This window comes from Protopterus annectens, chromosome 3.part1 (assembly GCF_019279795.1).
Source record: "Protopterus annectens isolate FY-2018-M chromosome 3.part1, PAN1.0, whole genome shotgun sequence".
Lineage (NCBI taxonomy): Eukaryota > Metazoa > Chordata > Ceratodontiformes > Protopteridae > Protopterus > Protopterus annectens.
The window spans coordinates 732,303,163-732,326,380 of record NC_056732.1 but is presented as its reverse complement, the minus strand read 5'-3'; the positions used below and the strand labels follow the sequence as shown (position 1 = coordinate 732,326,380).

At 38.8% G+C, this 23,218-nt stretch overlaps 1 protein-coding gene across 1 annotated transcript in view; it reads right to left on the bottom strand.

Annotated features, from left to right (window-relative positions):
* PKHD1L1 (PKHD1 like 1) overlaps positions 1 to 23,218 on the bottom strand; it is a 1,597,738-nt gene that overhangs the window by 1,206,127 nt on the left and 368,393 nt on the right. The window contains exon 19 of the mRNA XM_044066249.1: positions 3,920 to 4,063. Coding sequence (XP_043922184.1) covers positions 3,920 to 4,063 — 144 coding nt within the window. The remainder of the gene's footprint in view (positions 1 to 3,919; positions 4,064 to 23,218) is intronic.

Here is a 23,218-nt window from a genome sequence, read left to right as displayed (position 1 = left end):
ATACAACTAAAGCCATCTTTTTTGCATCCACACAATACAGTCCTTGTGTTTTGGAGTATAATAAAAAAATATTTCATGTTGGTTTTTATGGTTGATTATTTCCCTACTGCTGGTATTTTGTTCGTTTTGTAGTCTTTGGATATCATGCATTGAGAAGCACAAGGGAAAGACCTGTGCTGGATTTTTTGTTGAGCAGTTTCTGTAGTACGCCAGATTCCTACTGGACATGGGAAGAGTTAAGTGCTATTTGCTATTCAAATTGTATGATGATTAGGCGCCCAGATTTTTGCCTGGATGTGCTTACTCTTCAGGGACTCTGCACCTATTTTCTGTGTCTGCAGGTTGAGAGGTATGCGACCTGGTAAAGATGGAGTGCTGTCATTATACTGAAACCATATCAAAGTAACTACACAAATATGAATGTGTTCACATTTTAGGAAGACCTCAAGTTTCAGGAGGACCTCATGTTCTGGTGTCTTTCTCTTTTGACTCCTAGCATCAAGTATTGCCACCATGATGTTGTCCAAATCTGGCTAAGCAGGAATGCCCAGAAGGAGGAGTCTGCCTAAAAAGGCACTATAGGGGCAGCAAAAACTTTTGCCAGTATGTAGAAGCTCGGGTTTGAGAGGTATAAGCCATCCATAATGAAGCAGGAAGGCTTATCTACCTTGTCATCCCAGGCCAATGCCTACTTGATCCCTTAGAATGATAACAGTTACTTAACCAATTGCTGAAGCCTGTTATCTTGTCTTGGAAATTAAACATCATCCTTGATGAAGGCAAGATAATACTCACAACCAGTGTCTTTAGTGCCTGTAACGAACATATAGTAAATTCCATTGCTCTCACTGTATGCAAGTCTGGGTTGAGTCATTCAGGTCATTCTGTCCCACATGGGTCATTGCTAGGCTGTAGTCATATTTGCCAGGTTTAAGACCCTTCTGACATCACATATCCAGGCAATGGAGAAACAGTTTATAGTCACCATGTTCTTGTCCACTCTGGTGAGTATGGAGTATGTATGCCTAACTGTAGAATACATATGGCTAAAATATTTCCTGTGTGGAAGCAGGCATAGTGGGCATTATGGGCATAGACCTGCTTTCCTGGTGACTTTTGGGTGAGTTATTTGGATTTTTAGTTCGTGTAAGGAGTGAGAGTCGGTGTTGCCTTGTGCACTCGAGAGTAGGATTGTTTTAGAGTGTGTTCTTTGAGGCCTTGGCAATTTTTCTTTACAGCTTCTGCAAATGTTATGGGCTTAGTGGTGTATTATGATTGCTGTGGTGTTGTGCACATATGATACTTATCCACAGTGGGCTGATAAAGAGGTTTGCATGAATGTTTAACAAATATTTACATGTCTCACAGGTTGTACTACCAACTGGCAGAAACAGTGAACAGTCAGTAAGCATAAGGCAGTTGCTACACTGCCTTAAAACACCTAATGTGATCAGTCTGGACACAGATAGGGTGAGAGCAGACTGTTGAGTTATGCTGAGCCATTTTGCCAGAGGGCAGAGGATTAGGCTGGTCATAGTGCTCTGGGGTTAGAGGGAGGCTATTAAAGTAGAGCCTGAAGAAGTATTTAAGATGACAATCTGAAGTTAGATGGTAGCTAATATAGAACTACTTAGTGAAAATACAGAATTAGTTTTGCCTTAAATGATGAATATTGATAATTTGCCTATTGTCTACTACCTGCCTGCTACTAGGGCTGGCCTCACAATAGATACATCCAGTTAGAAATCAATATCCCTTATCTCTTTCTTTCACAAGAAACAAAACAGCAGCAATAATTCCAGTCTGGTTCCTGTGAAGTAAGTCACAAGTTCTTTGGTGATCATAAGTCTCATCCCAAATGATTCAGGGCCTATAAGCTTGTGGTTGCCTTCTCTTGGTAGATACCCTGGATGGCTCATACAGCAGCTGAGTGCAACAGATAGCCAAGCAGTACAATGGTCAAAAATTTGAAAGAGAAGAAGTTTCAATGTAAATGGCAAGTAAACCAATCAGTAAAGTCCACACACACTCCATCTAACCAGCCGATGTCTCCATGCTCATTGTCTCACCACAAGCAAAACAGAAGCACTAATCCCAAGCTGGTTCCTAAGAAACAGTTTTCAGGCCTTTCAGTGACCAGTGGTCTCTATGAAAGCTAGGAAATAGTGTCTTTCTGTTCCTTTTCTTACAGATGTTGCAAATTTTAAAAGCAAGATGGAAAAAAGGCTAAATACTCTAGCTATTTCAGAATGCATTAAGTGGGTTGAAGAAATGAGAGGGCAACTCATGTTTAACAGTTTAAGGGGAGGGTGTTTCCAGTTTATTCTTCAAGTGCTCACTAGTATAGGGAGATGACATGAGAGAGAGAGAAGCTTCCAAAATAGAATTTACAGCAGGAGTGCGCAGCTCAAGACTCACCGAGTTTAAAACTGGGGTCCAGGAAGTAAATAGTAAGGGAAGGAATAGCCAGGGAATTGTCATGGCTAAGCTTGTATAGGCCACAGGGCCAATAGCCTAGTACCAACCTATGAACTTATAAAATGCAACAGAGACAGAATGTGTGGATGAGGAAAAAAAGTCACACAACAGCAGCATCTCCAAACATTAACAATTTTCCTGTCCTGCTTAACTTAAATAATAAAAAAAGCTTCTTCCTCCCATCAGCTAAACTTAAGCCCTTTGCAGGCAGAGAATGAAAAACAAATCTTTGATAAATGACTCCAAGCAGTAACTTTGAAAACTTCAAGGAAAACAACTTAAAGTAAAACAAATTTAAGGTAAAAGAAACTGCAAAAAATATTAATAATAATAATAATAAGACTATAATATGAACCAAGTGTGCAAACCTTAACTGAAGAATTCTGAAATAATCACATAATATTAGCAGTCCTACAGCTGGGGTGGCCACAGTAGTGTTAGCTTTGTCCCACACTGCAAGAGGTTCTCTGGTTCAATTTTCAGCTGAGGACACTCTGATGGTGGCTGTAGCAGAATATCACATTCATATTGTAATCTTAGAATTCTTAATTATAGAATTCCAAGATCATATATGATAATAGGGTCAACATAACTTTTGAGTGACATTTTCTCTGTGTGTCTAAGGGGAGTATTAACCACCATAATTTCCCATGAAGGGGTTTAATCATGGAACCTCTTAGCTAAATATTCTTATGTCTGAACCACCACAGCTTGGCAGTGAAAGTCATCACCTCACTTGCACAGATAACAAGGCTCAGACTTCCTTGAGTCAGAATTTTGGGCTCTAATATTAGTAAAAATGCAACGGTAATGCCACTGAAACTGGTTGATGGATAGTCGCTCCAGCCTCAAGATGCCCACATATGTTTTCCTTTTAGATTTGCCTTTTATATACTGTTTTAGTATTTGCCTGGTTCTGACAGAGCTAGGAGCACTTTTTTTAAGGAATATATAGTCAGTTATCCTAGCGTACTTTCCATCCATCCATCCTCACCACCTTTTCCCATTTTTGCACATAATTTCCATTCCAGCAGAAATGATATTGGCAATTATTACTTTAGTGCTGGCACTGGATACACTTTGGTCTTATACTGCTTTATCAGTTTTTAGTATCCATAGTAATATTTTTACCATATACTGCTTTATCAGTTCTTAGTATCCCTAGTAATATTTTTACCATATACTGCTTTATCAGTTTTTAGTACCCTATTAATATTTTTACCATATACTGCTTTATCAGTTCTTAGTACCCCTAGTAATATGTTTACCATATACTGCTTTATCAGTTCTTAGTACCCCTAGTAATTTTTTTACCATATCTGTCTGGGTGAAGAGCAGGACGCATTTTAAATAGTTGCTCTTTGATGCAGTACCTTAAAATCAAGAAAGACTATTCTTAACAGCTACAGTACATAACTGAAATGGAATGATTTGTTCTTACCTCTCTCTGAATTAAAAGTGACATTATACACATAGCCATCTTTGAATTCTTCTCTGGTTACAGAAACTGTATCTGGTTTTATGAACAGGAGCACATTTAAAGCTGATTCAACTTCAACTGCTGTGGCATTAGCAGTGAGAAAATCTGAAACAGGCAATAAAAACGTTTCAGTCTGCAGCTATAGAAAATTGGCATCTACTAACAGAAGATCAGAGCTTTAACTTAATATCATTTTCATATTAGTTTACATCAAGCAGATTTAAAAGTACAGTGATCAAAGAATGATCCCTAAATTAAGTGTCTAGAAAGCAAATTCTGACAAAAAGCAAAGACAAATGTTCATTCTTCCATCCTCCGACACTGTTTTTTGTAACAGTATATGTTTATAAGCCTTTAACCTTCAGGCAGTATACTGTGAAGTAACTAGGAAATGATTCTAAAAATCATACCTGTGCAGGGCAGGCAAGAAGCATAGATGATGGTTTAACTTGGGATAGCTTTAGTCTGTTGCTATCTTTTGAGCTTCTGTTTCTATTTATTTTTTATTAAAGTACATGGTAAATAATTTGATGGGTGAAGTCATGTTGCACGGTATAATTTAGAGATTATGGCAAGCAATGTACCCTACAGTTATAATGAATCATAAATACTTTCTCAGTTGTTATATAATGTGCCGAATAATTAAGGACAGTTACTGCTTTAGTAACTTTCTTTCAAGTAAAATAAAGTATTTTTTTAAATAAAAGCAAATTAATAAATACACAAGATGAATCAGAACCATTGTTAGATTATCTGATGTCCTAGATAGATCTAAACAAATACTTTTCTCAAAGTTTTATAGCTATACATTCACCTCACTCTAAGCACTTCAGAGATTTAGCAAAGTAGTAAATGGAATCGTCATCAGCCCCCTTTTTTCTATTTTCTCCATGGCGTTGGGGTGCTGTAGCAACTCTCACCATCTCTCTTAGTTCAGCTCCACCACTCTCCTACATTCTTTGACAGTCTTGCTTGACCATTGCAGGTCTTCTCTCACACAATCCGTCCATTCCTTTGCCGTATTTCTTGATATTATATTCATCACTGCTGCAGTATAACTATGTGGGTTATATCCTGGGATATAACAGATGGCCAACTACCAAAGCTTCAGGGCATCTTCCATACACCCAAGTCATCAGGACAGATTTGGTTGCTAACAACTTCAGTGCTTTTCTGCCATTGAAGACAGCACTCCGCTGTGAACATTTAAGGATCGATGGTCAGCTCGTGCAATTCTTCTGCAGGTCAGATAACTTCCCATTTGGGAAAAATCTTCCATATTAAAAAATGTTGCTTTATTGTATTTTTTAGTTTATAAAAGGTATTTTTAAGCAAGTAGTTCGGGTAGTAATGAGTGTTAGATATACTTTTAAATGGCAGCACACTTTTTTTCTTGTCAGTTTAAAAGCTGATTAAAGTAACTGAAAAACATTTATTCTATGGAGAAATTGTGTTTATTTTACTTTCTGTGGTTGACAAATGTTTTACAGTGCTTTTTTACTGTGTTTTTGTGTAAACAATATGTTTTTTAAAGACTTTAATGTTTACCAACTCTTGCAGTTATTTTTCCCTTTAAAAGATGCACTGTTTTTAGCTTGACCATGAAACAAACTACCGGTCCTATAGTCAGTCCTTCTTCCAACCACAAAAACAAAAAGTTAAGCAAACAGCCACTACAGCAGGCTAGCAATATGCTTCAGCTGCAGATGGGTGACTGCAGTGGCAATAACTTGTTCCTCAGACCATTCATCTTTTACCACATATCTCTCTGGTGTAGCAGCTACAGCCGCATTGACCAGAGGTTAGCCACATCCTCTGAGGCTGTTGGAGTCCCTTCAGTAGGCAAGGGAAAGCCACTCTTGTTATCCTGGGAGAGGGAATAGGGAAGGCTTCCCTGTTAGAATGGTGTGGCCATCCCTGTGGAAGCTGCTGATGTCATTCATAATACTGTTGGCCCCATTTTTCCTGTCAAAAAGAAGTAGAAAGCTAAACTCATATCTAATCTCCTCAAATTTCCTTAGACAGGAGTAGTTTATTGGGTCTAGTTCAGCGTTTAATTCAGGCTACTGATCCTTCTTGTAAGGTGATTTCTTGAAAAAGCAAGAGGGATACCTCTTCTTTTGAAGAGATTCAAGATTTTGAATCTTGTCAGGAAGATGAAGAAACAGATACAGGGTTTTCTCCACAGTTTTCTGATTCAGACTCCTAGGAGAGCTCAGTTTTTGATTCTCCCCATGGCGATTTCTCTTTCTTTGGGACTATCTCCAGAAGGTACCATTGTTTTCAGTGAGAAAACACTGACGTTTCTCAGTCCCTCAGAAAATACTATAACCTGTTACAGAGTGAATTTTCCAGAACCTTCACACATTCTTCCAGCTCTAACAGCTTCAGAGGATATGTGTGTCACTGCCTGCAATACATCTGATAGTCAGTCTGTTGCCCCTAAAAAGGCATATACTGTAAAATGTTCAAAGTTCTTCAATCTTTTAAGTTTTTATACACTGTTACCAAACCTTACCCAGCAACTACAAAAGAAAACCCTGAACAAAGGCCAACAATTTAGCTACTTTTCTGGCTGTAACTGGATAACGTCTAAGTATAGTATAAAACAAGCTCTGAGCCAAACATAAATGAGGGTGATAAAAGACAGAAAAGAAGCAGTCATTTTACAGAAAGTAAAGAAGATAATAGTGACTCACATAAATACCATTATATGTCAATGGCATGGAAATTCACAGTTACTTCCTTATGTCTGCCATGAGTCATACAAAGCATTATGGGAAAGAGAAAGGGTTGAGGGAGAACAAGATCATGTTGATACATCAAGCCCCATTGGTAGCCATGTTGTGGAAAACAGGCTAAAATTACAAATAAACCACTTAGAGTGATGTTGAGGTGTTAAAATAGGTCAGGAAACAAAGATAGAGTGAAAAAAACAGATTTGTTTAGTTCTATAGTGGAGTTGAAAAAAACAGATTTGTTTAATTCTATAGTGGAGTTTTCCTTTAATTCCAATCCTATTCTTTCTGACAAGGATGGGAAGAGTATTGATAAGTATGGCAAAATAATGTATACTTCTGTAACTTTAATTTTCAGAATTTTGAACTGCAGTTTCATGTGTTAAAGTGTATTCTGACTAATCGTCTACAGTTTCTTATTTGAGGAAAAATCTGCTTTAAATAATTTAGTTTTTTTCCCACTGTATAAGTCACAATTCATTGTTTACATTGTGTGTGTATAATCAAGTTCTTCCTGGGCTATGGCTATTGGTACTGTTTTGAGGAGGTTTGCCTACCTGCATTCTCACAACCTCCCAGATTATGTGAAGAACGAGATTTTAAATTCTGCTTTGGATAGAGATTTAGTTTTTGGTCCCTTTGCTGCAGAGGTTATCAAAAAGGGTGAGGAAAGGGGTAAGTTAATGCAGGAATTTCTGTAACCCCTCATCCAATTTTGGCAAAAACAAACAAACAAACAAATAAACAGTCTCAACAAAATGCTGGTAAACAGATGTTTAAGAAGAAATGGCAGGGGGTTTCTAAAAAAAATCAGCAATCCCCCAAAGCCAAGGATAGTCTAACAAGTCAGAATGGCTATTTAAGGGACCTTGCCCCCTCATTCAGCAGTCTCTTTTCCCTTCTAGAAAGTCTTAATCTGCACTTTTCTCTTTGAAACAGATAGTCTGAGACAAATTGGTTTTGAAGATCATTCACCAATGTGTGAGATGGCAGTGGAAAGAAATCTCTCCTTTCCAGAGGGGTCATTCTTCATCTATCAGATCAGACTAATTTATTTCCATTTGTCCTTCAACACTTGCTGTCCCAGGGAGTGATAGAACCAGATGTTCCTTTTCAGGCTGAAAAGAATTTTATTCAAGGATGTTTTAATGCCAAAGAAAGAAATGCTTGGAGACCAGTTCTGGGTCTTTCTTTCTTCCCTAAACCTGTTTGCGATGGTGTCCAAGTTAAAAATGCTCTAGCTTCACAACCTGCTACATCTTCTTCCTCATTTACATTTCCTGGTAACATTCGATTTAAAAGATACTCATCTTCACATCCATATTCATCCAGACTTTAAGCTTTTCTTAAGGTTCTTTGAATCTGAATCATATTATCAGTCCTCTGTCTCACCCTTTGGACTACCCACTGCACCAAGAGTGTTCACAAAGTGTCTAGCTCCAGTTATAGCTCACTACAGGTTACAGGGTATTCATACTTTTCCATAATTACATGACCTGTTTATCTTTGCAGAGTCTTTTCCAAAGCATCAGGAATCTTTCTCTTGGGTGAGAAATCTCTTACACAAACTGGGATTTCAAGAGAACATTCAAAAGTCTTTTTGACTCCTTCACACTGGATTGTGTTCCTGGGATGTCAACTACACACTTCAGTTCAAAGAGCTTTTCTTCCACAGGACAAAAATAGATCTATATCTAGATCTAGATCTTTTCCTAAGGTCTTTCACTCAGACGTCAGACACTGTGAGGGAATATGTCAGGATTTTTGGTCCCATGGCTTTATGATTTCTCATGATACCCCTGGCAAGACTATATGAGAAGGATATAATAGTATCTGAAGTGTCTTTGGTCCCAATACCACCATCATTCTGTCTTTTCAAATCCCAGTTTTGGTGTTTGTCAGATGAGAAATCACTTTGTGGAGACAGCAAATATCCTTATATCCAGGTGTCCCCTTCTCCCTCCCTACTTCAAAGCAGTCAGTCACCACAGATGCCTTGAGCTTTGCATGGGGAGCAGATTCAGAAGAGATAAAAGTGCAAGGTGTGTGAGATACCAAGGAGATATGCAAGTACATTAATGTAAAAGAGCTGTTTGCCTTGATCAAGGCACCTAACTCTTTGAATCACCTGTGATCCTTGTGACTTCTTGAAGATGTTGCAAGCAATACCACAGGCATGTGGTGCATCAACAAGCAAGACTGAAAAAGGTTATGCCCCCCTTCCTGACTAGCCATGTTAGTTTCAGATATAGCATCACAGCACAGTCTCACTCTATAGGCTCCTACATTCCATCAGGGCAAAACTGTGTGGCAGAGAAAATGAGCAGGACAAGGGTGAACCCTGACAAATGGAAACTAGATTGGAGGTCTTCCAAGCTTTGATCCATCTGTGGGCAGTTGCTCAAGAACAATTTCTCTTCTCTCTGATAAATCAACCACTGAGATTCTGCTCCAGGACTCAGTGCAAGAATGCCTGGAAAATAGATCCCTTTTCCTTTCCCTGGACAGGAATGTTCCTGTATGCTTTTCCACCCTTTCTACTGATTTCCATGGTACTTCTGAATATTCAGAGGGAATCCCCCAAAATTTTTGTGGTGACTGCTTTCTGGCCCAGTCAACAGTGAATCTCCCTTCTTTTGGAAATGGTCAATGGAAATTTCCACGAGCTTCCTCACAGAATGGATCTACTCACACAGGATCAAGGGTATTTGACACACACCACCTCCAATCAACTTTAACTGACTGCTTGGATGACAGGGTCTTAATTGCCTTTAGGCACCTGTTTACTGAGGAAGTGCAACAGGTACTATTAAAGGCAAGAAAGACTGCTACTAGAAAATCATATATTAGATAATGGAAAAGGTTTTCTAGTTGGTGCCAACTACATAACCAGCACCCATTCATGGCTAGTTGTTCTTTTGTTTTACAATATTTGTCTGAGTTACTACCCTTTAACGTTTCTTACTCCTCCCTCATGGTTCATTCATCAGCCATTTCAGCATGTCTGTCCATGGATCCTGATCTTTTGGGAACACTACAAAAGCTCAAAACCGCACAATACTGATGCCCACAATACCGACGCCCAGAAGAATGAAACTTCAGAATCTCGACAGCAAATAATGGAGATTGCCGTATAGTGCGTAAAGGTATGTTTGCCATTCTTCCCATTGTAGTGCAATCTCGGAGTAGGTACATTTAAGTTACGGGGGGTGTTGGGGTGTAGGGGGGCTTGCCCCCCTGCATACATGTAATTGCTGGTTTTGGGGTTTTATTTTGTTGTTTTGTTGTTTTCGGTATTCTGACATTTCGTTCTTTTGGGCGTTGGTATTTTGCGTGTCGGTATTGTGCGGTTTTGGGATTTCGTGGTGAATCCAATCTTTCAGTACATTCTCATCTCCAAATATTTTTGATTAGGGTTTTGCATAGGAGGCCTCCAAGAAAACCATCGGCCCAACTTTAGGATCTTAGTTTTGTGTTAGAGAGGATAACACGTGCACCATCTTGCTCCATTTGAACCAGCTAATCTGTCTGACTTGAGGCTCTTAAAATGGAAAACTGTTCTTTTGATTGCTCTGACCTCTGCAAAAGAATATCTGAGTTCCAAGCCCTTATGGTGAATTTGAGAACTAATCCTTCTTTTATGCCTAAAGTGGTATCTAGGTTTACTTTAAGCCAATCACTCCATCTCCCCGTTTTCTTTCCTGAACCTACAAATGGGGGAGAAAAGATACTCCATTTATTTGGATGTCCACAAACAACTCTGGTACTATCTTGACAGAACTAAATTTTTCAGATTTTCAAATCAGTTGTTCATTTCTTATGAATGTAAGAAAAGGGACAACCTGTGTCAAAACATACTATTTCCAAACAGTTGTCTCTGCCTATTACCTTTTGTAATACTCACTACAACAACATTATTTCAGGCAGGGTAAAGGCCCACTCTACCAGGGCCTTGGCTTCATATATGGATTTTTTGAAATGGTTGGACTCTAGAAGTATTCTAGAAGCAGCAATTTGGTCCTCTATACATACATTACACAAGACACTATTTATTTTATTTATTTATTTATTTACATTTGTTGCTTGGGAAAGTCCGACTGGACACAGGTCCATTTTCAGTGGAGGCCCAGGGAGAAAAGCTCCACAATTAACATATTACAGACATAATTACAGATGAAGAACATAGCAATTAAAATATTACAAACATAGTTACAGATGAAGAACTTAGTGCATTCAGTAGACAACTAGAATCTTTGTCATCTGCGAAGTAAATAGCAGTCATTTACAATTGTTACAATAAGAAATTACTGCTGTATAATAAGTAGCTAGGCATATAAGCTTCAGAGCTTGCTGTAATCAAAGGTAGTTAGTGGGGTGGAAGAGAGGTAGATGGAGTGGGGGAAATTAGAGGGGGGAGTTACAAGGGCATAGCCAGCATGTTTTTAGGTGCACTTTTAATAAAGCTTTGAAGTGGGTGCATGATGGTACAGAGGTTATTGTAGGGGGGAGGTGTTCCATAATTTGGCTATGGCGCTGGCGAATAGTGCTTCTCCAGCAGAGTTATTGGCTCTAATATCCTGTAAGTGAATTTTGTTGCTGGATCGTAGTGGTTTGGTGGTGAGATAGGGTTGGAGTAGATTCTGGAGGCATGGGACTTTTAGTGGATGGTTTACTAGTTTGTGGGCGAGTGTGAGTTGATACCATTGAAGGAGGTGAGGGAGTCCTAGCCAGCCCAGTTCAGCAAGTAAGAGACAGTGGTGACTACGGTAGGATGCCCCGGTGGTGAATTTGGCGATTTTGTTGTAGCAGGTCTTGAGTTCATTTAGATTGCATTGCTTTAGGTTGGTATATATTGGAGAGGCATAAAGTAGGGTGGAGATAAGGTGGGAATTTGCAACTGAAATCCTTGCTGCTTTGGTGAGAAGTTGCTTATTTCTGTATAAGGCTCCTAGGTTTTTTGTGGACTTTTTTTATGGTCATGGATATGTGAATGTCAAATTTGAGATTATTGTCTATTTCAACTCCTAGCAATTTGGTGTGATCTGTTGGGTGGATAGCGGTGTTGTCTTTTGCTGTGATGATAAAGTGAAAGATGTTTTGAGTATGTTTGGTGAGTTGGAAGATGAGGAGTTTAGTTTTATTCGGGTTGAGTATTAACTGGGCATCGGATAACCAAGTTTCAACACAGGAAACGGCATCCTGTGTGACCTTTTGCAGTTCGGGTAGGACTGGGCTGAGCAGATGATGGTTAAGTCATCTGCATATTGTAGGAGTGTGCCATGTTTGGTGGCAGAGGCTAGATTATTGGTGAAAATAGAGAAGAGTAGGGGTCCAAGGATGGATCCTTGGGAAACACCAATAGAGACAGGTAGTTGGGGAGATATGTCATTCTGCCATACAACGGATTGCTGGTGGTCAGACAGGTAACTCTGAAACCAGCTGGTGACTGATAAAGAGAAGGATAGGTTATTGAGAACAGAGATGAGTTGTTTGTGTGGGACCATGTTGAATGCTTTAGCTAGGTCTAGGAAAGTAGCAGAGGAGAGATAGCCATTGTTTTTATGCTTAAGGATAGCGTTAGCAGCAGTCTCTAAAGCACTCAATTAGAGCAGTACCAAACAGCACACATACTCCATCAGCCAATGGAGCCTTGAGAGTAAAGCTCATAAGGCAGGCTAACACATTACCCAGGACTCTTGTCATAGGGAACTCTATCATGCCTCACTCACCAGACTGAATTAGAAGAAGATAAGTTTGTTGTTTAGCTGGAGCCAGTGTCTGCCATGTTACGGACACACTCAAGTCACTGCACTACAGCTACCAGTATGATACTGTCATAGTTCATATGGGTGCTAATGACCTGAGATGCACTTCCCTGGACTATACGAAGAGAGGCATTGTTGATCTCTCTGAATATGTGTCTTAGGCAGGTATGTGGCGTGCACTGAGCAGCATTCTACCTTTACCAAGGATGATGCCATAGTATGAACAAACGATGACTGACTTCAATAATTGGCTTAGTTTTTGGTATCCTTCCAAGGAGAGTCAATATTTGTTAGCATGGGAGGACATGGTTAATAGACCACTTTGCTTTGCAAAGGATGGTCTGCACCTGTCTCCCATAGGCTTCCGAATACTGGCTGAAACTTTATCTACCACCTTACAGACTTTTTTCAGGCAATGTCTAATTGACAAACCTACTAACATAGCAAATACAATCCAAAGAAACTAAATGTTTTACTGCTCAATGCTAGGAGTCTAAACAAGAATCTATATACCCTACAAGGTCTCATTACTCTGGAGAATATAGACATCTCTGTCATTACAGAAACATGGTTTAAATCTGCAGAAAGTACTCCAGCAGTTCAAGGCTTCACTACCTTCCAGACATTTAGACCATCAGCTGCACAGACTGGGACAAAAGGTGGAGGTGTCTCAATCTATGTTAGCAACAAGCATAATTATACATTGTTTAACAAGGTGATACCCTGTCATTTACCCATGTGCAAATCACCATAGGCAGAGTCCCATACCAAATCCTAGCAAGCCACAGATCACGCTCTATGTTCCTAGAGTCACATAACTCATATCTAGACCCACTGAAGACACTCACTATTAAAACAAATACCCTATTCATAGGAGACTTTAACTACCCCTTTATAGATGGAGAAACATAGACTGCCTCATACTTGCAGGCACAATGATTCCTGGATTTTATACCCTTCCTCACACTATAACGTCTGTGTCATTATGTACTAACTTCAAAGCTGCTCTAAAATCTTATCTAAAAGAGCACTGGACATGCCCCTGTAACAAACCTCTCTAACATCTCTACCCCAACCTTTCTAATCCCTTTCTTCCACCCCTCTAACTACCTCGGATTGCAGCCAAATACATAGCTTGTAAACCTATATCTCAGCTGTAATCTTAGCCACTGTTATTTAAGGGTAATAGCTGCTAGCTCACCTATTAAAATACCTTCTAGTCTTTATGGCACCAATGATATAAGTGTTGTACCATTTAACTAAATAATTTCATTTTGAAATATAACTGTTTACCACTATTGTTAAACAAAACCTACCTATACTTCTTGTAACTTGTAATTAATTGTTGTTTTTATTGTGGAGCTTTTCTCCCCGGGCCTCCACTGAAAAAGGACCTATCTCCAGTCAGATTTTCCTGGTCAACAAATATAAATAAATAAATAAATAAATAAATAACATACTATTAACCAGATACTGTGCACACCCAGCAGAGGTTCAAACATATGGACCTGGTACTCACCAATATGGGAGAGTTCTGCGTCCCTCCCCCATGTCATTTCCTCACTGGTGAGATCAGACCACAAAGCTGTCTCCTTCAAAATAAAAATCAACCCCAGCACACCCTGTAACAGTTAGGAACATTTTCAAAGTAAATACATTACAGGATAGTTTATCAAAATTCATTACCCCTCTCAACCCCGAGTTCAAAACAACTTATGCAGAATTGTTCACAGAGACCCTCTATAACCATATTAATGACTGTATAGAGGCTACTGTAAACTACTAGAAGTTAGCCAAAAACAAACTCTGGAAACAAACCACATTAGTTGAATCCTTACCTTAATAGAGTATATAACAAATGAAAAAACGTCATGGCTAAAATCAGGAAGAACAACTCCCATAATGATAGGAACTCTTTATTTAAACTAAACAGGAAACTAAGATGACTAATTAAGTCCAACAAGACCAGTTATGTGGTCAAGGTAGGGTCACAGGCTAAAGATAACCACAAGGACTTCTACAGCTATGTCTGAAACCTCAAAAGCAGCACACATAAATGTGCCACACTGGTGGTTAATAGTGCCACCTTCACTGAGCAGAGTGACATAGTGAATTTGTTGGCTGATAAACATCAGCTCAAACTTCAGCCCCACTCCCCTCTTACCTTGTACATAGTAGTATAACCTCACCAACAACAACTATTAACAGGGAGTTAGCCCTGAGAGTGCTGAATAAAGCCAAAGACGCAGCCTCAATGGGCTCTGACAATATCCAGGGATGCCTCTTAAATAGCTGGAAATATGGCCTGTCAGGACCACTTGAGTCACCTTTCAATTATAGCCTCAAAATAAGTTTTGTAGCATCGGAATGGAGGACTGCAGTGGTTATTCCACTTCACAAGGGTGAACCATTAACCAACCTAGGAAACTATAGACCTTTTAGTTTAACTAGTCTAATATGCAAAACTATGGAACTAATCATCATGGAAATGCTCAGCAAAGACATAGGCAACATTCAGACACTGGATCCAACCCAGTTTGGCTTTGTTAAAGGAAGATCATGCTTACTAAACCTGGTAGACTTCTTTGAGAAGATCACCAAAGAAATGAATGAGGGGAAAACAGTGTATACCACCTACCTAGACCTAGCTAAGCATTTAATACAATATCCCACTCAGGTATAATTGACAAACTCACTGAAATAGGCAGAAATGGTGGACGGCGCAGTGGTGCAGCAGTTTGCGTTGTTGCCTCACAGCAAGATGTTCTCTGGTTCGATTCTCGGCTGAGGTGCCTTCTTTTCAGGGTCTGCATTTCCTCCCTGCATTCATGTGGGTTTCATCTGAGTGCTCTGGTTTCCTCCCATGTTACAAAGATATGCATCTGAAGTGTTTCTCCCAGGGCCTCTGCTGAAAATTTTCTCATTCCAAGTCGGATTTTCCCGGTAAACAAATGTTAAATAAAAAATAAAATAAATCTCTACATAACTCACTGGATTGCAAGCTGGCTCACACAGACATGACCCAGGAAGTCAGGATTGGTGATACCACCTCCACTAAGAGACCAGTGCCCAGCAGCAAACCTCAGGGCTCCTTCTTGGGACCACTACTATTTAGCATCTACCTCTCAGCAATAAAAGCTAATATTAAAGGCCTTGCGCTGACCAAGTTCACAGATGATTGCAAACTGGGAGCTATCATAGATTCCTCTAAGACAAAAAACATCTTACAAGAGGGTGTAACACAGACAAATGACTGGTGCCAAAGTGACAGACTAAAACTCAATTCCAAGAAATGCATTATAGTGCCTTTTGGGAAAACTGCTCCTAAGGCTAATTACTCCATCAGTAAGACACCCCTAAAGTTGACCTGGCAGTTTTGGATCTGGGAACAGATATAGACAGTAATCTTGTCTTTGACAAACATGTGGCCAAGGTAGTAAGAAAAACATTCTATGTCACCCAACTTAAAAATAAGGGATCTAGGTCCAAGGAGGTCATAGTGCCACTTTATTTGGCCCCTGTCAGATGCATCATTGAGTATAATGTCCCCTTCAGCATGTACCTGATGAAACATATGCAACAGTTGGAATGCCCAGAACATTTCCTTACCAGGAGAATCCAGGGAATAAACACTTTATCCTGTATGGATCACCTTGAAGACATATCTTTATACTCTATCTCCTAGAGGTTATTGACAGGCGATCTATGCTTGACATACAAGTCATCCTTGGATCCAGCTCTGATGAACCTTTCACACACCCACAAAACAAACAGCATCAGAACCATTAGATATTAGATTAGTATCTGTAAAGAATAAAGTAAATATTATATTTATTTTATGACTTCACAGTGATAGGTGGTGCACTTTCTCAGAAGGGGAACCTTCCACTGGAACAGTATATGTGTATTTTTACCCAAATATCTTATTAGTAGTCCTTGATTTTTTTATTGTAGACTATCATAGTGGAATTGACATATGCCTACTTATATACAACTAAGATAGCCAGCATTCCAGAGGCTTTTGTTGTGATAGTCTGGCAGTACATCAAATTTCCACCATTCCAGAGGGCTTTTATCACAGTGCTACAGTACACTTGCCTAGCACCTCTGCATAGAAGGCCAGATAAAACTACAGTCTATAATATATATGTATTAAGTTTTCTTTATGTTAGAAGTAAAAATGATTTGTATTTCAGCAAAATATATGTATGTATACACACACACACACACACACATATATATATACAGCCTCACCTCAGGCTTTGTCCTGACAGAATGGCGCACTGCTACAGTCATCCCTCTCCATAAAGGCGGAGCAACTACAGACCCTGGGAATTATCGCCCCATTAGCCTGACGAGTCTGATATGTAAGGCTATGAAGTGCATCATCATAGATCTAATTAACAAGGATATAGGGAATCTCCAAACTCTGGATCCCATGCAATTTGGTTTTGTGAAGGGTAGATCATGCCTGTTCAACCTGGTTGACTTCTTTGAGTCAGTCACCAGAGCTGTGGATGAGGGCAAGGCAGTTCATACAGCCTACCTCGATTTGGCCAAGACCTTTGATACCATTCCCCACTCAGGAATTATTGATAGACTCACCAAACTAGGCATCAACCCCTATATCACTAGGTGGATTGCAAATTGGCTCACAGATAGAACCCACAGTGTGAAAATAGCAGACTCCAAGTTAGACTGCCGACCAGTCATGAGTGGAGTCCCACAGGGATCGGTCCTGGGTCCTCTCCTGTTTGTCATCTACTTCTCAGAAGGCCAGGCCAACACGGAGGGACTCTGGCTGACCAAGTTCATCGGCAATTGCAAGCTGGGAGCCATTATTAACTCCCCAAGTGATGTAGACATCCTACAGAAAGGCCTCACTGAGACCAATGACTGGTGTCAAAACCATGGCCTTAAGCTTAATGCCAAAAAATGCATCATCATTCCACCTGGGAAAAACTCAGTTCCCACTAATTACCACATTGATGGTAGCCTACCGAACACTGAAGGCATTATAAGATATCTGGGGACACAGGTTGACAGCAGCCTCACCTTCGACCATCACATTGCCACTGTGATCAGAAAGTCCTTCTATGTGGCACATCTCATTACCAAGGGCTTTGCATCCAGGAAGAAAGAGGTCATAATCTCTCTCTACTATTCCCTCATTAGACCAATCATCGAGTATAATGCTCCATTTGGCATGTACCTCACAAAACACCTGCAACAGCTGGAAAGGCCACAAAAGTACCGCATGAAAAGGATCCTAGGCCTTAAACACATGCCCTACATGGACAGACTAAAAAAAATCCAGCTTTTCTCCATCTCATGTCGTCAGTTAAGAGGCGATCTCTGCTTGACTTACAAAGCCATGTCTGACCCAGCCCTGTTAAAAATGTTACACCTAAAGAAATCCCAATCCCTCTGCACCACACTCCAGGCACCTCAACCTCATTACCACAATCAACAGAACATGCTGAAGGAACAGGTTTATAACTCAGAGACTGCCCATGCTCTGGAAAAGTCTTCCCATGCATGTCAAGCAGAGCACCTCACTGGCCCTTTTCAAGAGAAATCTTGATGAGTGTATGGGAAATAGAAAGTTCACTCCAGGATTACTCCAGTGGCTTTACTTGATAGAGGCATTGGGAACTAACGACAGCATGATGCCAGGGCACTTCTATGAGCTAGGCTTGTAAGGCTCCAGGGCCAATGGCCTAGTACACACCTATGAACCTATATATATATTTTTTCACTTGTAAAATGTCATGACTACAATACCATGTTTTCATTTAGCTATGGCAGTTATCTGACACTGAATACTGAGCTGCACTGAATTTCCAAAGGGTAGAATTGGAGTTGGGGTACATTTTATAGCTATCACCATACTGTCACTAACTTAAACATTCCCAGTGAAATCTAAAAAGGGGACTGATCTATAGCTTTTCACACACAGGTATCAGAAGTTTGGTGTACATATCTTAACTGCCACAGTCTGGTATTTTTTACATTATACTCATTTTGCATGGTTGTTAAAGCACTGAACATCTGCCTAGTATACAGGGTACAAAAATGGCCTAAAATAGTTCTCCACTAAATTGCAGTTATATCAGAAGCAAAAATGCCCTATATTTTCACACACACACACACACACATATATATATATATATATATATATATATATATTTGATGTGCAAAAAGTTAGGGCAATTGATGCATGTGATCAAATATAGTATATAGCATATTGCATACTGCTGCACTGAAACTCTTAAGGATAAAATAGGATTGTTAGGTTGCCTCGTAGCTGAGTTTCCTTTTGTTACTCTCGGAAAGTTTCATGAAGAAATGTCAAGTGTACTGAAATGCGGCCTTTTACAAACAGGCTCTACACCAGGATGTTTAGAAGTGTTCACTGACATAGTATGACATTTTACATTATATTCTATTTACATTATGGGTAATGTTTTGAATTTCTAGTAAGTGTGCAAAACACAGTAATGACTTATAATACTTCTCTACTGATGTAAATTAGATCAAAAGTGAAAACCTGACATAAGTCACTAGAAAATATATATATTTTCAGTTGTAACATGCTGTGGTTGCAATACCATGCTTTTAGGATGCTAAGGCTATGTTGTCAAATTCAAAGATGTCCTGACTGGAAGCTATGAGGTTACAACTGCAGAGCAAGATGCTATTTAAAGACTCATAATGAAATCTTATAGGCTGGCAGAGATATATTCTTTTAAAGACAGATTCCAGTGGCTTTAGTTCATATAACCACTGCCACAATCTGACATTTTGCATTATTCTCAGTTTTCATTGTGGGTGCTGAGATGAACTTATGCTCAGTATGCTGAGTACAATAATGGCAGAAAAGACTTCTTTCCCAATTTGCTATTACATAAAAAGCAAAAATCCTATTTATGTTGCCAGTTTTTTCTTAATTTGCAACAAGCCTTATCAAACATGCTAAATGTTTGCACAGCTAATGTTCTAGAGTCAAATTCATCAGAGAGCTGTATGAAACCACTAAGGGAGGAATATGAGTCTTAATAAAATTTTTAGCTTTATTTACTTTTAGTTATCCTTTGTTGGCCAGGTTAGTCCCAATAGACTAGTAGTCTCTTTTCAGGGGAGATCTGAGATGGTATAAATACTACTAGGTTAAATTTGGCTAGGGTGTTGGGCAACTTCATTTACTCTTTTCAATAGGTACCATGAGATGTTTTACATCCACCTGAGCTACTACCGATTCAGGAAGTTGGTGCCTCGGTTTAACATATCATCCAAAAGATGACACACTTAGAAGCCCCCCTTATGCTACACTGCAGCATCAGCAATTCATCTATCTGGCATGGGCATAGAACCCACAGCCTTTTACACCAAAGGTGAATATGCTACCTGTTGAACCACTGGCACTGCCAATCATCCTATTGTTACTCCATGAAAGTTTCATAATGAAACTTCAACAAGGGACTAATTTATGGCCTTTTATCAGTAAGCACTACTTTGGTATGTTTAAAGGTATTCACTGTCACAGCCTCATATTTTGCAATATATAATTTTTACAATGAGAATATTGTTGTTCAGTGTGCAGAACACAGAAATAGCATAGAAAACTTTTCTACTGAGTTACCATGAGATTAAAAGTAAAATTCCAATATATTTTACCAAACAAATTCCGCTCTCTCTCTCTCTATATATATATATATATATATATATATATATATATATATATATATGTGTGTGTGTGTGTGTACGTATATATATATATATATAAAATATATATATATGTATATATATAGTTTCACTTCATATTGCCAAAATGCGGACATATCAAATTTCAGCATTTCAACAGTATAATGCCGAAACCAATAAAACACCAACACCTTACAACCACGAAATCATAACATCCAACACACAAACCATAACACTCACACCACAAAACACTGAAATACAACACCCCACCACAAAGACACACACCTGCACTACACATATGCAGAGGGGCAAACCCCCCCTGCACCCCCATACCCCCTACTTATATACACTAACTCCGAGATCACACAGACAGTAAAAAAAAAAAAAAAAAAATCACACACAGCCAACACACACACTCATACCCCCACCTCCCTACCCTGACCCACACATGCAAGTTACAGAAACACTCATGCACACTCACACACCTTAAACTGCAGACACCATCCCAGCCAAACACTTCTGTATGATAACGAAAATGCATAAGTGTGAATTCGACATAGTCCTATTTGCGATTATGCACTTTTGTTATTTAGCGGTTTCGGCTTCATGGACACGAATTGATGAAATTCAATATTTCAGCAATTCACGTTTATGAAGTGAAACCATATATATAGATCTACTTTTAAATACCAAAAACCTAAAATACTGACTATTAAAATACTGAGACCGTAATGCTGACTTCTGAAAACACTGAAACTTTAAAATGCTGAACTTAAACATGCAAATGATACACAAAACTGTTCACCAGAACAATACTATAACAACACTTTAAACTTCAGAAAACAACTACCTCTACAGAAATAAACTCCAAACTCATCAAACTAAAATGTAATTCCTAATCTAAACAATAATCTACACATAACCATACTATTCACCATTCCAGAATACTTCTTATAGCTTTCACACACTCAGTAACTATGCACTTACCTCTATTCTGCAGACCATACAATCTGAAACTTACAGAGGTGGGGGGCTGTGCTCCCCCCAGCTGTACATACCAACTCTGGGATCGAACTACAGTGGGGTAAAGGGCACATACCTTTTTGGGACCAAATTGGAGTGTAAATGCTCTCAGTACTACCTGGACCATCGTACGAAACATCTGCCATTTTTTTACACTAAAAAATTTAAAGATACAGTCCTCTATTGACTCACACTTACATACTACTACTTGCATTACAGTCAGTATTCCAGATGTCAGAATTTCCAGTTTCATTATAATTAAATTAAACATTTTTAACTTTCAGTGTTTTGAGTTTCCGGCACTCTGTGCTCGGTAATATGAATTTTGTATTGTAAGTTACATATATATATATATATATATATATATATATATATATATATATATATTTATACACACACACACACACACACACACACACACTCTCTCTCTCTATATATATATATATATATATATATATATATATATATATATATATATATATATATATATATAAAAAAGCTATGGGGGTCAGGTTCAGAGGTGTGCTACAGTAGGACCTCTGAGGTTAGAATTTGCTTCTTAGTTGTATTTTGTAGCAGTGTATACTGTTGCTATTGCTTGCATGTTTCATAAATACATCCCAAAGGGAACAGAGATCTAACATTTCAAAAGCATGCCCCAGTGAGTTTAGTTCATACCCCTTTATTGCCACAATATTACATTTTGCATTACACCATGTTGTAATTGTTTGTGTATTCTCCTGATCAGTACACTGAGTACAATAATAGCTTAAAATGCTACTTTACTTAATTACTTCAGAAATTGAAATCTTTATTTCTCTTGACAATATATGTTTGTGGCCCTTAAGTTATGACCCCAGTTTATATTCATACACAGTACGTTATATTACAAGAAGATAGCATAGTGTGTGTGTGCCTTTACAGCTGCAACCATAAGCAAAGTTCAGCTTGTAGCTAAAGGACTTTATGGTCCTGTTTCCAAAAGATTTGTTCTCAGTGTAAATGACCACTTACACTGAGAACAGGCTGAGAGCAGGTGTTTCGTTTATATATAAGCCTTACACCAAAGAAAATCACTTACACTGAGAGCAGGTCTTTCAGAATCAGCGCAGACTTACACCAAGAGCATCTTTTTTGGAATTTGGCCCTATATGTTATTTAAAGAAATTTGTTGTAATTCTTTGTACAGTTACAGAAAATATTCTTTTATTGTTATGTACCACCAGTAGTCTTATATAGCCATTCTGAGTGATCTGTTTACCATTTGTTTTATGAAGTCTCATTTTCCATTTTTTGAAGCTAACAAACTGACTTTGTATCTGATTCATATAATTGGTGTGTTCTTATGAAAAGCAATCCAAAAATAATCCTCTTTTCTAAGAAAAAGTAATATTTTCTTTCATTGTATGTTATAGCAGAATATTCATGTTTACATGCTTGGATAGACCTGAACATATCTAAGACTGTCATTTACTTTTCCTAAAAGATATTAGGCTGGGAAGCACAAAATGAAAGTGGAAATACTGAGTGGTCTGCTCTTGAAAATATTTATAAGAACATCTTGAAGCAGTAGGGAGATATTGCCATTTGAATGTATAGTATAATTCAGATGAAAAAGAGCTTTGTAAATAGCCAGTGTACATGTTTACTAAACATTCTGCTGAATACAAATATGGAGCTTTTAATTCTCTTTGGAGTAGATGTGTCCAACCTGAGGCCCATGGGCCGCATGCGGCCCTCAGAGCTCTGCCATGCAGCCCTCTACCTCTAACTCCAACATCGATGTACACATGCCCCAAAACACTTTTTTGTTGTGTTTTTCGTGCCCGTGACCTGTAACTCTAACATTGGTGTGCGCATGCACCAAAGCATCCTTCTAGTTTTGATTTTTTTTCACCAAAGAAGGGTCTGTGTGTTCGTGTCATATTTTCGTGCCAAAGAATCAATGTGTGTGTTCTTGCTGAAGAGGGACTCGTCTATGGATTTGCCGCCATTGCCTTTTAAAGAGACAGCACTTAACCTGTGTTAAT